This window comes from Stegastes partitus, unplaced genomic scaffold (genome assembly GCF_000690725.1).
Source record: "Stegastes partitus isolate 25-593 unplaced genomic scaffold, Stegastes_partitus-1.0.2 Scaffold1198, whole genome shotgun sequence".
Classification (NCBI taxonomy): Eukaryota; Metazoa; Chordata; class Actinopteri; family Pomacentridae; genus Stegastes; species Stegastes partitus.
The window spans coordinates 181,072-195,733 of NW_007578929.1; the positions used below are offsets into that span (position 1 = coordinate 181,072).

At 40.5% G+C, this 14,662-nt stretch overlaps 1 protein-coding gene across 1 annotated transcript in view; it reads right to left on the reverse strand.

Moving 5' to 3' along the window:
* Positions 1-229: 229 nt before the first annotated feature.
* The window catches only part of pde8b (phosphodiesterase 8B), a 41,338-nt gene continuing 26,905 nt past the window's right edge, over positions 230-14,662 (reverse strand). Inside the window, exons 14-22 of the mRNA XM_008297204.1 lie at positions 13,931-14,095; positions 12,214-12,259; positions 11,239-11,368; positions 9,463-9,661; positions 8,028-8,245; positions 7,769-7,907; positions 6,312-6,479; positions 5,963-6,092; positions 230-2,096 (exon numbers count right to left, since the gene is read on the reverse strand). Coding sequence (XP_008295426.1) covers positions 1,987-2,096; positions 5,963-6,092; positions 6,312-6,479; positions 7,769-7,907; positions 8,028-8,245; positions 9,463-9,661; positions 11,239-11,368; positions 12,214-12,259; positions 13,931-14,095 — 1,305 coding nt within the window. The 3' untranslated portion in view covers positions 230-1,986. The remainder of the gene's footprint in view (positions 2,097-5,962; positions 6,093-6,311; positions 6,480-7,768; positions 7,908-8,027; positions 8,246-9,462; positions 9,662-11,238; positions 11,369-12,213; positions 12,260-13,930; positions 14,096-14,662) is intronic.

Here is a 14,662-nt window from a genome sequence, read left to right on the forward strand (position 1 = left end):
CTATAGAAACATTGTTTTTCAATTGTAGTTTTTTTCATGTTTTGCGCAAAACTCAGAGAAATTCAACTTCTTCTACTTCTTTTTTTTTTTTTTTTTTTAATAGATTTATAGCATAATAACTTTGTTGAACTGAACCAAATATGTTTTTGAGTTTTTTTCTACTTCTATCCATAGTGATGTTTCCATAGAGGTACAGGACTTTAAATTAGCCCACAGTGAGTAAAAATGCAACCGGAGCAAAAAAAAGAAAGAAAAAAAGCCCAGGAACTGCTTTGGGTTCAGAGGGTTCAAAAGCTGATTTTGACAAACCACTATCCATTTCATTCCAGTCCTAACTGGTAAATAAATCATTTCCTTTGGATGTTATTTGACTCATTATGCATCATAATGCGTAACAAACTCCACTGTGCACCACTTCTACATTGCCACCAGAGGGCAGGCAACACATACAAGTTCCACCATCTCATGGACTTTCTGTCTACTTTAGTGAATCAAAAAAAATAAAAAATAAAATCATGTACATGTAGATTTCTCTTTAAAAAAGAAATAAAATAGCTATTTGGGGTTGCAGGATTTGAGATGCAGTAAAACTGCTTTAACAAAAACCACGTGAGAGCCGGTGCTGATTAGTTTAAGGAGGAGACAGACGCTGGCTCTGCAGCTTTTTCAAGCTGGATCTAAACGTGGATCTGCCGTGCCGTTATACATCTATCAGGCCACAGAGGTCGATTTGTTCCCCAAACACACAACGGATTCGTGTTGCTTCACATAGAAAGCCTACACTGCTCAGATACTCTCATGCAGGATTTGTTTCTACTCCGTTTTTGGGTGCAAACGTCTACAGTTAGTGTCACAAAGCTATGAACGAAACTAAACAGCTCTGATACAGTGCAATTCTGTTCCTCCATTTGACAAAGATCTCTGTTGTCCTCGCCGGCTGCTTTCACAATGCACAGAGGACGGTGATGTAAGAAATTAAAACAGTAGGTTATTGGGTGAGATACTTCACAACCTATTCTGCAGCTACATGACCTTAAAATCCAGCGATCGTCACACAAAAAAAACAAAACAAAAAGAAAACAGCCCTTCTTTGATGTCACCTCTGTGTGTATATATATATAAGGGGCTGGACATTTGGAGTATCTGTGTGCTGGCTGGCACTGCACCCTCATACTTGGCTACCTGACTCCTAAATGTTTCCAACAAGTTCTTTCTTTGTAGAGCCGACAGGGACTTCTAAGAATTTGGTCCCAGAGACAAGTCAACATGTCTCCTACTCATTTCACAGCGAACAAGAATGAATAATTCCAGCCGAGCACCTTCACAAGTTGACAATTTGATAACAGTTTGAACATGTGCGCTCACATCCAGTGAAAAGCACGAGTAGACCACCTATTTCAATCAGTGTCTCCAGCTATTGTCACTTGTTATTGTTCATATTCTTTTACAGCAATGTACAGATATCGAATGAAACTGTTTTTAAAGAAAATTAAGAGTTTATTAAGTGTGAAAAGCAAACTAAGCAAAAGGGAGCTCTGAATGAAAATGTCTCGATTAGCTAAAGTGCAGGTTTCTGGTGTGGTGCACTGTTAAGCACAGATTGTCAGGTGAGCCATAAGGTCCACGCAGTCTCATAGAGGTGCTAAAAGGAATACTGTACGGGGCCGTGAAGTGGCAACAGGGAGTCCAGAGGGCCCTCAAATGACAACCTGCCCTTCACTGGCAGAAAACCACCTCCAGTTACAACCACACAAGAAATGAAGCTGCGATTTGAGATGGAAACGGCGCCTCAGCGTTCATTAGTCAACGATGTTGGCTCTCAGAGTCCCCAGTAGGCCGATTTTCGTGTCCCGGGACGTCTGGGAGGGCACACGGCGCTGTCAAATCGCAGCTGAAAAGACGAATAGTTCGACCGCAGGGGTGCGTTCACTGTCCTACCCTGCTCCGAGTGATGGGTGAGAGGAGGAGGAGGAGGAGGGGAGTCGGTCAAGAAGGAGGGGGAGGACGCAGGCTCTTACACTTCATCTCGTCCAAGTTCTTCCAGTACTTGTAGTTCTCCGACAGGTGCTCCATCAGACCAGGCAGGCTGGCAAAGGCTGCGAGGAGAAACACAGAAGATGAGGTGAGTAGAGAAAAAAAGCAGACACAGGAACACAGGTGTGGGTTGTTTTACTGGACAGAGGCACTTTTTTCATTTCTGTGGTAAAAGAGTGAAAACCTGACGAAAAGTAAACGACTGTTGATTAGAAATTATATATACGGGGGGCAAAATGTGCTCCTGTTACATTTTTACTCACTCTTGACTAATTTATCAGAAAGTTCTGCACCTCTGTGGAAGCAGCACCACCATGGCTGGAGGTGGAGAGAACTCCAACATTTCTTTTGTGTAGTAAAACGTAGTGCCATCAATCAGAAAAAGTTGAATTTTGTTTTGAGTACTAATCTTCCAGAAAGTGGAAAAATCAGGAATCAACATGTCCACAGATGTTGCCAATACTAGAAAAAACAGGTAACTTTGCATGCTACATATGTTTTACGACTTACATTTTTAATGTGTTTACATACTTCACACCCATCTGCTCTGTGTGGACTGCCTGCAGTTCAGCCGAATGGTTCTTGTCAGTAGCTTTGTTATAATTTTGTCACTAGTTATGGGTTGTGCTGATGAGTTCAATATGTTTTGTTTTCATTCCATTTTTATTTTTTCCAAATTTTTAAACCTGTTGAATAAAGTGATTTTAGGCTCAAATTAGATTCTTTCACTGAAGAGTTGTAAATCTGATGATTATTTTTGTTTTTACAGTTTCTTTTCTAACTTTTTTTCCCCAAACCTACAACCATATTACTTAATTATTAACTACTTATTATCAGTGGTATTTTGACAACGGTATGTTATAATTTAACATAAATTAACCAGATAAATACTTAATTAGGGGACTGTAAAAGGAAGTGCTCCCTATGTGAAAGAGGTTTGAATTTAGATTTCAGATTTGCAAAATGTGAACTAAACACCAACAAATTTAAGGATATAAGGTTCCAATTTGCTGATTAGTTCTCGTCTCTAATCCCTCTAGAGACAGTACTATGGGAAACAAACTGACATCTTGAGACTACAGGAAGCATACCTGGAAGAACACTGAGCATCACATAAGACTTAAATTGGTGCGATCATTACAGGGCTGCAAATAGATCCAAAAAATGTGATTATATTTCATCTTTTTCTCTTATTGTTATTATTTAACGTCCACCTTTTCCCTCGAATGATTTAAGTGGGTAAAACAACAGTTCATGGGCTTCAGAAGTCTGAGTCAAATCAAGTGGACATCTTCCAAAGTTTAGTTAGTATCAAATGTCCGCCTCGTGTTACTCTTCCCCACTCTGTGGTTAGAAAAATGAAAAAAAAAAAAAAAAACACTGTCTGGGCAAACAAAACATGGCTTAGTCTACCAAAAGTCAAAATATAGTGCAGCTGTTACTATAAATAATTTCCACAACACAATCCAGTTTACAGTGACACTAAACAGCAAACTCTAAGAACGTGACGTTACATAATAAGCGGCCGCAGGAATTACCAACAATGGAAAAAGATGGTGGCTCTTCATACTGTGGATATTTTACCGCTTACATTTTTAATTTGTTTCCATCCTTGTCTCCTCTGCTCTGTGTAAACACAACCTGCAGTTCAGCTGAAACAAACCTCGAATTGTTGCTGCATGACTGTTTGTTGCAGCTGAATCACAAATGGTTTCATGGTTCCAATGAGGAATGCAGAATTTTTTGTTTTTACAGAATCTGGTTCAAGCAAATGGTTGATTTTTGGTGCATTTTTTAAATGAGACATGTAGACTAATTTTCATGCAACATCACGATTTTAAACTTAGATTCGACTATTTTTTCAGAAAGCACAGCACATTACAAATGACCAGTTCAAGTACTGTCAGGAAATTTTAAATCTGCCTTTTTTTCCAGTGTTCACAGTTTCTGGCTCTGACAAATGGTGTCAATTTGGTGATCAATGGTGTCATTTTGGGATAACACGTCTTTCAAAACCAGCTGGGAGATTTTGGGATTCAGAGGCCCAAGGCATGTGTAGAAATACTAGTTTCCTGAGCATTGAACACAAACACCTACGCTGAAATGTAAACTGACTAGACACCTGTTATCCTGTTATCATTCCACACAGGCTGCTCGATGAGGGCGTGTGTGTGTCTAGTTCATGTTCAGTGGTCGGTGTTATGTACACTCTGCGATGTTGCTCCCACATTGAAAGGCCTGCTGGGGTTGAAGGTCTCTCTGCCTTTCTTTCTCTCACACACACACACACACAGCTCTTGGTGTGCAGTGTGTGTTCCCAGCGTACGACCTGCTCTGTTGTTTACGTCCATATTTCCGGTTCGACTCGCACTACATTTTCTGGAACTAACGATGACCCCCGCCGCGACCCGACAGTGACCCTGGTGAATTGAAAGCGGCTGCATGTGTGTTTTTGTGTTTAAGTGGAGTTCTGCTTGACCGCTCGTCCTTCCCCAAATTGAGCCATCGTAAACCCCCATCCCCGCTACTATTTTCCCAACTTCCCCTCCCCTGACGCCCTCGCAATTTCTCCCTGTCCCACTGGCATTTGGAATCTTTCCGTGACATCATAGCCATGTTGACAGTAAACAAGTTCCCTCTCGGGGAGACTATACTTGGAGGGAATTCAGTGGGAATGGGTAGCTAATATAAGCACCACGCGATCCCTTCCCAGTTTTCACGACGCCTCCTTTTCATCCCTTTGCAGTAATTTCCTATCCTGCAATATGCCAAGAAAAATGAAGAAGGCAGTAGCAGAGGGCAGGAGTGAAGATGTGACTGTGAGGTTTTGATGTAGACTAATGTTTGGACTGAACTGCCTCTTTGGTTCATTCATTGTATTTGAACTGTTGAACAAACTGGATATGTAGGCGTTCCTTCAGAGATCTGGACCTGGGCTAATTCTGTTTCTATTCAATTCTATTTCAATTTTTAACTGACCAGTATCTAAGTCCACTGCTTTGTTTACAGCTGCTGTCAGCCAGAGGGATGTACTACGAAGCCAGATTAGTGGGTTATCAAGGTATGTTGAGCCTAAAGCCAGAGTTTTCAGAGTCACGAAGGTGGCTCTTTTTTAACCTGCTAGATCTCCATGGTAACTGATGCTGTGGAGCTAACCTGGTTGGGAGCAGGTTATGTTCAGAGAATTTAAATCGGCTGAAAGAGCATCTCCCTTTAACCAGATCGCTTCCTGACTATTATTTATGAGCGATACAGATTCTCAGCTGAGGGAATGTGTTTTATCTGCTAACATGCTGAGTTGTGCGTTACTAATATCACTGAATGAAGCCGTGTAGTTACAATATCACACACCGTGAATATCGTGTTGCCATGGTAACGAGACTTGTATTTAGTTGTGATGCAGAAATCACATACATATGTTTTTATGTTTGGCTGATTTCCCTTCAAGTCCATTTACACTGCTGCTACTGCAGCTGATAAAACCCAGATTAGAGAATGGATTATTCTACTGGTATTTATTACAGAGGATATTCAATCAATAACATTAATTTTGCTCTGATTGGGCCAAAAATTAAAATGATTTCCTGCATTATGGGACAGTGTCAGATCTAAACGCACTTCAATACAAGATCATGTTTAAATGTATGAAGTTTAAAGTTGAACTTTAACGTGCAGCTGACAGTTGGAAATAAGCATCGATAAAATATTAGACATTAACACGTCTAACAGCTTTCTACCAGCATTTCTGTTCACATGCTGATTGTGAATACGTGGCACAAAGAAAAAAATAAAATTTTTCTTTTTCATGGCGTGACTTTTGCGATGCGCTTACTGTTCATATCGCCATGAAAATAAGACTTTTTGGTCACTACTCCTCACACAAAATCAAGACATTCAGACATACTGCAGCAGAAAGTGTTGCTCTTACCATCCCAGGCGTCAAACATGTCAGTAATGAAGTAGTCTATGAAGGAGATCTGAGATTTGGGCACGCTGCAGGTGTTCCTGTCAAACACTGGCATCACCACTGGCAGCCCCTGTCTCTTCTCCTCATCTGTCTGCAGGGAAACAGCGAGAGAGGGAAAACAATGAAGTGACAATAAGGGAGATGATTACTCAAGATAAATATCCAGCTTGGAGGGTGAGAGGTCGTGGATGAAATAAATTATGCAAAGTGACACAATGAAAGCAGTCAGATGGCTGCCTCCCTTCACAGATCCAGGACTGTTCTCAGCTTGCTCCATTAAACGGAGCTGTATTAGTGCTGCTCCCCACACCTGTGCAAAGTACTCCTCAGAGATCCGTCCGGCCCACTCGATGCACAGCTCCAGCGGCCTGCAGGGGTTTGCCACATCTGCACACTTGATCAGCATCCTCTTTATCAGCAGACGGTTCTCTGGAGAGTTGCGGATGTTGGCCTGACCCTCGCAGTCGCTGTTCACGCTCTGTAGGAAAGACATGGCAGGCGTGGTAAACATCTGCACAGGCAGAAACAGCACACCATGTTCTTTACATGCTGCTGGCACGCAGGGCTTATACACACATTTACTGTTGTCAGTCTGGGAACACTTTGTGTGTTTGTGAGAGAAATTCCTAGAAAGTTTTGAAACGAACTAACTGTGCAGCAATTTTACTTAATCTCCAATTAACCCTCTGACGACCCAAGTAGTTTCTGGGTGTTTTTTTCACTGTAGGTACATTTTCACCACAATAGAAAGTACTGCACCTCTATGGAAGCAGCAAAACCATCGGGCATATGGCTACATGTGCTATTAGTGGGGAATTTTAAACAAGTAATTTAGAATAAAAATGTGGCAGCTTTAGGCTTAGATTTAGTTGAATTTATCCAAGGTCCCATCTGTTTTTATTGTTTTCTGTATCATTCGGATGGTTAAGGCATCACATGTAATAATAGACAGATCCCCAACAAACGCACCACTTCATCCACTCAGACCAACACAATGTAAGTTTTGGCGTATTTATGGAATATATTGACACTAAGAAAAATTCTGAATAATTAAACGCCCCTTGTCGATATCAAGAAGCAAAATCTTTTGCAATACAAATATTTTTCCGGGATGGGCTGTAGAGACTGTCTGGGAATTAATAGGTTTTACAAGTTCTAATGTATCACAGTGTTGTGGGAAGAAGTGGCGCCGAGTTGCTGTCGTTTGATAAATTATAATCACACATGGACAGAAGTTTCAGTTTTCAAGAACTTTTGTAGAGCTGACAAAAATGTGTAGTTTTTACAATTAACACTTGTTCTCTGCTTCATATGATGTATGTGTCTAGTGGGTCTGGTGAACACGGGTCAGTTTACACTTTCACATAGACGGAGAGTACTATTTCAAATAATACATTGATAATTGATAAATATATACTTGTTTTTAAACGCAGTTTAAGGAAGGTTTTAGTGGAACTTAACACAACAACAGTCTCAGAGCTTTATCTCTGTTTTCTCTATGTGCATTTAACTAATTTGCATTTCGTTCAAAAAACTATTGGGATTTATTATTAGGAAAACAACAGCTTATAGGACAAAGCGGTCAGGACACCTACCACGTCAGAGAAATGCTTTCAAGCAGAAAGTCCCTGGTTTAGTTCCTGGCCAGCCCAAAACTTTACTGCCACCCTCCTGCTCTGTTGCCCCACATTTTCTCTCTCTCTCTGCCAAATGTTACTGTCTAATAACGGAAAAAAGTGCCCTTCTTGCAGGCTCACCCACACTTACACTCGTGCTGGTCTCTTCGATGGCAGCCATTGGCTTGTTGATGCTGTTGACGAACTTGCTGACGTGTTCAAAGTGTCTGGTCATCTCTGTGGCCAGCACCATGTCGATGATGGCCTGTCGCAGAGTTCGGAACTGATTCCTGTCAGCAATGAAGAACAAGTTCACATCATGTGCTGTCACTGCATGAATTCACAGCATGCTCAGGTCGTTTTCGATGGGGGGAACCCTCTGAGTCCCTAAACTGATGGTAGCTGCTGACCTGTCGATGTTCTTGAAGATGTTGCTCTTGCTGTCGCGCACAGTGAGCTGGAAGGCCAGGGCAGCGTGGTGGCTCTCCAGCACGGCCGTGTCGTTGTAGAGGATGGCCAGCTCGCTGCCTGCGTTGCACAGGAAGGAGTTGGTCCTGCCCGGGTGGTCCACATCGTGAACCGTGGCTGCTATCAACGCTGCCACCTCATCCAGCTGGTCCAGACTACTCTGAAGAAAAACAGCAGAGACGAAGAGTGACGTCAGCAATGAACATACAGACACTGACCAGAGCTTGTTTTGGTCTCAATAAATATTATTAATCAATCCATCCGGCTGGCCTGTTGTTCTCAACACATGGCAGCAGTTTTTTAAAACGTTAGAGACCCTGTAAGTTTTGGCCTCTCGTGGGCGATGGTTTCAATAAAGCAGGTTCAGCTCTTTAACATTTCAGTTCATTCACACAAACAGCAGCATGCAGTGACTTTGTCATCTTGGCTGTAATCACACAGAATGGTTTTGTTTTAATCAGTTGTTGATATGGACATATGGAGATAGTTCTTTTGTATTTTAGTACAGCTTGTCATATGAAATATTCTTGCTACCTTACAACAATTTTACTTTTCTAATTTTACATTTTTCATAACACATCAATACAATTACAAATATAGACTAACTTTACATGTCTAATGTAAAATAACATTAAAAATGTGTAACCATGGATAACCATATGACTTTTTTCTTACATTTTTTTGGACACGAAAAGATTGAAAAAGACTTGATAAGTGCATTTGCAAATTTATCATAATTTCACAAATTGTTCCTTTTATTGTGTAGATGAAGCTGTTAAATTCACATTTATTGCTAAAAATATATTTCTAAATCACTCTGACCAATAATGGTGACGATTAGTGACAATGAACAGATTAACATTTATTGAGTCTGTAATTACACTGATTTATCTGTTAAATGAGCCAGACAGAGGTTTTCACAACAGAAGTGTGTAATATCTCGAAACACTGAGAATCTGTCAGAATAGAGTTTTATCATTGTCTACATCATTTTATCTATCCATCTATCTATCTTATTCATGTTACAATATACAATATTCTAATTATAATTTTGGTTATTTTACAATGTTTTCTAAGCGATGTTTTTCTATTGAACAAAAGCTGTTCAGGGCAAATTCAATCCATGGTGCCAATTTACACACACAGCAAATCACACCCTGAGTTTTTAGAGACATGATTCCAAGAAGAAAAACAAAAAAACAGGAATCCTTTGTCACATTTTCTTGTTGTCAACATATTCAAATGCTTTTTGGTGTCTCTGTCGCCATCTTTGTCTCATTTTCTAGTTATTGTTAGAACCTTTTCTTCTGGTTTTTATCACATTTTATTTGTACAGACTGCAGGTCAGTCGAACCAAATGAGTGTTTTTCTCCTAACCTTGACTCTCTCTTTGCGCAGGAAGTAGGCAGTGGCGTGCAGCACGTCTGCAGCGTGCGTGGAGTTGTGGTAGGAGTTGGACGAGTGGTAGCTGGCCTCCATGAGCTGCAGCCACGAGCGCAGCGTCGCCTCCGAGCAGTTCAGGAACTCACACACTCCGAAACTGGTGAAAATTTTCAGGCCGAGGTAAGTCAGCGGTCTGCAGGGGATCACACAGAGGACGGGATGAAGGCATGGAACAAGTTCAAACATCAGCCCTCAGTCTCCTTGTCAAGCCTAGTCTGAGAATGAAAACTCTTTTCAGTGGAATTTTGCTTTTCAACTTTTACAAGGCTTCATACATTTCTGGGAACGTGACTACAAAGGTATTGAAATTAATGTTCTCACAGCTTTACCAGTTTACTGGTCTTGTTTCATTATCATTTTTTTGTATGCATATTCTTTAAATGGTTTGAATTTTAGTTGAATAACTGGGTTCTTTTACTCATTTCGATCAGTTTTAGTCATCTTATTGAAGAGTAGTTTTAAAAAAGAGGATCTTCTCTGAGTGGAAATTATGTTTATTCTACACAAAAACAATAAGTTGGACTTTAACGGGCGTTAAACATCAGCAAATTACTGGAGTCGTTTTGTCACTGTTGCCTGGCAACCTCTATGCTAAGCTAAGCTAATCATCTGCTGGTTATTTATTGGACAATGTTAGAATGGCATTGATCTTCTTTTCTAACTCTTCTTAAGAAAACAAATGTTCTTATTCTTCTGGCTCTGTCGTGCCTCTACTTGTATTTTATAAGGATGAAAAAACAACTTAATTCACTCATCCTCTTTCTATTGAGGGTGCTAAGTGAATAAATCAAGTAACTGTTGAAACTGTTAACATACAGCTAGTAATAAATTGCCTTTCCTAAAATCAAGACATGTATCAGCTGATTCCCTTTCTGATGATATCAAGCCTGCCGTGTTGCCGTCTGGTTTGACAGTGATCTAAGTGTTAAGCTCCACAACAGAAAACACAATCACATTCTAGTCACCTTAAACATATTTTTTGAGAAATCGCCTCTGACTTTTACCACCGAGACCATTTAATAAACTTTTATCTTGTCACACACAGATTACTGCAGCAGCCTTTTTACCTGCCTGAACCAAAAGTCTAGTAATCAACAACCGTTCAGCTCCATACGCACTCGGACACACTTTGAGATCCTCGGACGGAGGACTTCAATGTGTTTTAGGGGCTGAAAGCTGAAGGGGGACAGAGTGTTTGTAGAATTTTTGTTCAGAATCCATTTAATGCAAACATTTTATGTTTAGTGAGCTTTTAAATGTGACGTCTGAAATGAAGTGATTTTGATGACATGATGATTTGGTGAGGTTGTTTTTTTGTTGTTTTTTTTTTCACTGAACATCACATCTGAGAGTTGAAACTATGTCAGTTCTCTGTTTTTACAGTGTCTGGCTCTGATGAATTGTGCTATTTTCAAAAACTGCTTTTGGGCATCAGAGGGTTAAATTCCTTTTTTAAACACTTTCATCTGAGAGCCTTCCCTGAATTTACGTGAGTTGGAATTTCTGTTTCCAGTCTTTTTACTCTTTCCAACACTGCATTGATTTTTACACACAGAATTGTGCTTTCATTGGTCTCCTTCTAAAATCCAGTGACTTTATGACTCGTCTGCCTTCTTACTGCCTTATTACTAACTAGAATTTTGAAAAATGCTCAATAAATAAACATTATCATGATTATTATTGCCCTCCTTGATCCTTTCTTCTTTGTACCTTTTGTGTGTAGCTGCCTCCAGGTCCAGGATGTTGAACTCCCAGCATTCCTCATCATTCAGCATCTCGGCGATGGATGGAGGGACATCATTCAGAGTGACTGGGATGGCCAGCTGGCTCTGACTCATATCTAGCAGACAGACACACATACATATGCCATTCAAGGTGATCTGACCATAAAAGGGGCAAACCAAGAACGTTCTACAGATAAGTAATGAACGACCGAACCAGTCTTGGCTCTGCGACATCTATACACATGAGCAAACATACTGGCTCTGGTGCTTATAGAGCGCTGTGGAGAGACGACTGTTTAAAGAGCGCTGATGGAGCTGCAGCTCTGAGGTAAGGACGCAGTTTGACTTGATGAAAGAGGAGATAGTTTCTCAGAAAACGGACTCTGGGTTTAACTCTTCTCTCAGTAAAGTGCTCTGGTGACTTTAGTAATTATCACGGGGTTACGTAATAAACTGAGATGGAAGAATTCACACTGTAGAAACTACAAGAATATCGTGTTGCATTCATCACAGCAAAAACCACTTTAAACTTAATATTTATTCATGAGATCCAATCAAGACAGCAGAGCTCCAGTTCTGTAATCTCTGTGTCGAGGGCCGCAGGCTACAATCTGTGATCCCACCTGTTCTTTACACAATGATTCATTACCAGTAACTGCTGTTTTTGCTCGTCTTAGTCATTTTGTGTGTGCAGTGTGAAAAAAGATCTGTGGTTGTCACAGTTCTGCCAATGTTTAGCCTGATTTTAATTTCCTAACCTTATACGCAGTTTGATAGCTCCTGATACTCATCAGATACTTATTCAGTCTTTAATTTTGCCTCAGTATGGTGACCTGCTTATTAAACAACTTGTGGGTTTTTACTCTTAAAAAACATGCCAGTAACAGTAGTCCCTCCTGTGTTCCTTCCTATGTCTCTTTGGCATTAACACAGTGATGCTTTGCTCAAGAGTGAAACTTACTCTTGCAGAAAACATATTCGTTCCCAGAGAGTCTCCGCAGCCCGTCCTGGTAAGAAAAAGAAGAGAATATGATATTATATTCTGATCCTTAATTCACACAATGCTGATAGAAGATAAAGAATTAAGCTTGTGTTATTTTCTGTTTTTCTTCGCATCAAAATATTCCATGAAGACACCAAAATCTAAAACGTGCTACTCTGACTGTCAGTATTTTGACTTTCTGCAGACAGTACACAGTCATTTCCTGAAACAGCTGTTCACTAGTTTTTATCTCAGGATTCTCAAGCTGGAGTAAAAGGTGCATTTGTTCAGGAACAATTTTAATTCTGGATTAATACACATTTGATGTTTTAAACTTCAGAACCCAACAACCTGCCAGCAAGTTTGAAAGGCATGCTGTCTTAACAGAAAACCCCCTAAATTACTCTATTTATCAGATCCAAAAACTTTAAAGACAAACTTTTCACAGTCTGTCTTGTAAATTTAATTCAATCAGAGCTCACGATTGCGATATTTAATGGAAATCATGTTATTCTACATGTCTCATTTAAAATTTACAAAAAATACAGTTTGCACCAAATCCTGCAAAACAAAAAAAACCCCCAAAAACCACAAAAAGCATGCTCCTCAACCGTGAAGCTGCCAGCGGACAGAAATTTTCAGCTGAACTGCAGGCTGTGTTTACAGAGAGCAGAGAGGAGTCCGAAATGAAACAAACTAAAAATGTAAATAGTGAAATATCAATAGCACATGGAGCCACCTTTTTTTTGGTATTGATAAAACCTGTTGTTACCTGAAAAAATGTCGTACATGTTGATTCCATTTTTTCAAATGTTTGTAAAATAAATAATCAAAGAAATATAATTCTTATTACGACTCTGTAGCTGCTTTGCTCTGTACAGATATTTCTGAGTCCTCTCTAATTCTAGACATGGCGGTGCTGTTTCCACAGATGTGCAGGACTTTATATTGCAGTAAAAAATTAGTCTGCATTGAGAAAAAAATGAGACAGGAGCAAAAAACACCTACAAACTGTTTGAGGGTTACACTGTACACAGTGGTGGAGCTAACTGATCTGTTTCTATTAGTTTTTGTTAAACCTTGTAGATGCACCTGTAAAGTCTAATGTAATTCAATACAACAGCTCTGCCATAAACTGTACTAAGCTTCTACATTTTCAGTTTCTGCTGTCAGAAAGGTGATGATTCTACTTTATTGTTCTGATTGGGGTCATCGTAGGTGGTGGTGATGCACTGGGTTGACATTACATTTGAATGTGTTAATGGGGTGCACATGGACAGTAAACAGAATGTTGTATTGGACTGCATTAGATGTCACATGTGTACCTAGATGAGTGGCTGCTGAGTTTATATCAGGCTTTGGACACTCACATACTTAACAGTAGGATTATTCATTCCATTTTCAAGAAAAGAGACAATAATACGTCATGCAAAGAGCTCAACTTATGGAACTGAAAACCTGCTTTCAGTGTCCACGTGCAGTGACTCACCTCACAGTACATTAAATAAACAAAGACTGTTGTTGGCACTGCACAAATACGGATTTTGAAAGCCAAAAATTTCTTGGTTCAACAAGAATGCCTGTTCAGTTTCATACGCATGAGGTAAGACTGTTTGTTGCCTCTCCTTATAAAGTGTTTCAGGCGTCTGTACTTATGAATGAACCCAAAAGCCCACATTAAGTAACTGCCTCTTACACTCATGAGCCCCCCAACCAGGTCGTTGGTGTGGGGGTCGTCCTCTTTGGAGGCGAGCTGGGGGGAGTAGAGCTCTGTGGTCCTCAGGATCTCCAAAACTCGATCCAGAGCCTCGGCCACCGTCACCGGACTGCTCTCCTGGGCTGCGTTGATGATGTTTATTACCTGAGGATTAGGAAGAACAAAAGTCCCAATTCTGCCTCAAAACAGACATGATATAAAAAAGAAACAACATCCCACAAAGAGCCCTCTGCAGCGCACGCCGTAACAGAGGCCTCCTTTGTTAGTGGATGTGTCATGAAGATGTGCATGTGATGCTGTGGAAATCTCATCTGGGGCAAAACAGCCAAATAAAGTGACGTCTCAGACACACAAGAGCATCACAGGACCTGCAGCAGGAGGCGAAGCGAGACAATGTCACATACTGTACACTGTATACGGAGCAGCCTACAGCTCGACCTTGGAAACGTTGCTGCGTCTGCCCCTCTAGAGCTTCCCGTCATGACGGCGGGGGGTCACGGAGAATTCACAATCAGCTCTGAACACTTTTATTTAAATGTCACACTCACAAACACATGCAGGAAAAATTCCCCCTGATGTCAACGACGTCAGCTGTGAGGTGTGAAACAATGAGTCCAAAGACACTCTCTGAACAATATTATCCACGCTGCAGGCTAAGACGCAGGACAGCATGGGAACACTGAAATGTTTCTATTGCTGCAAATATATTAA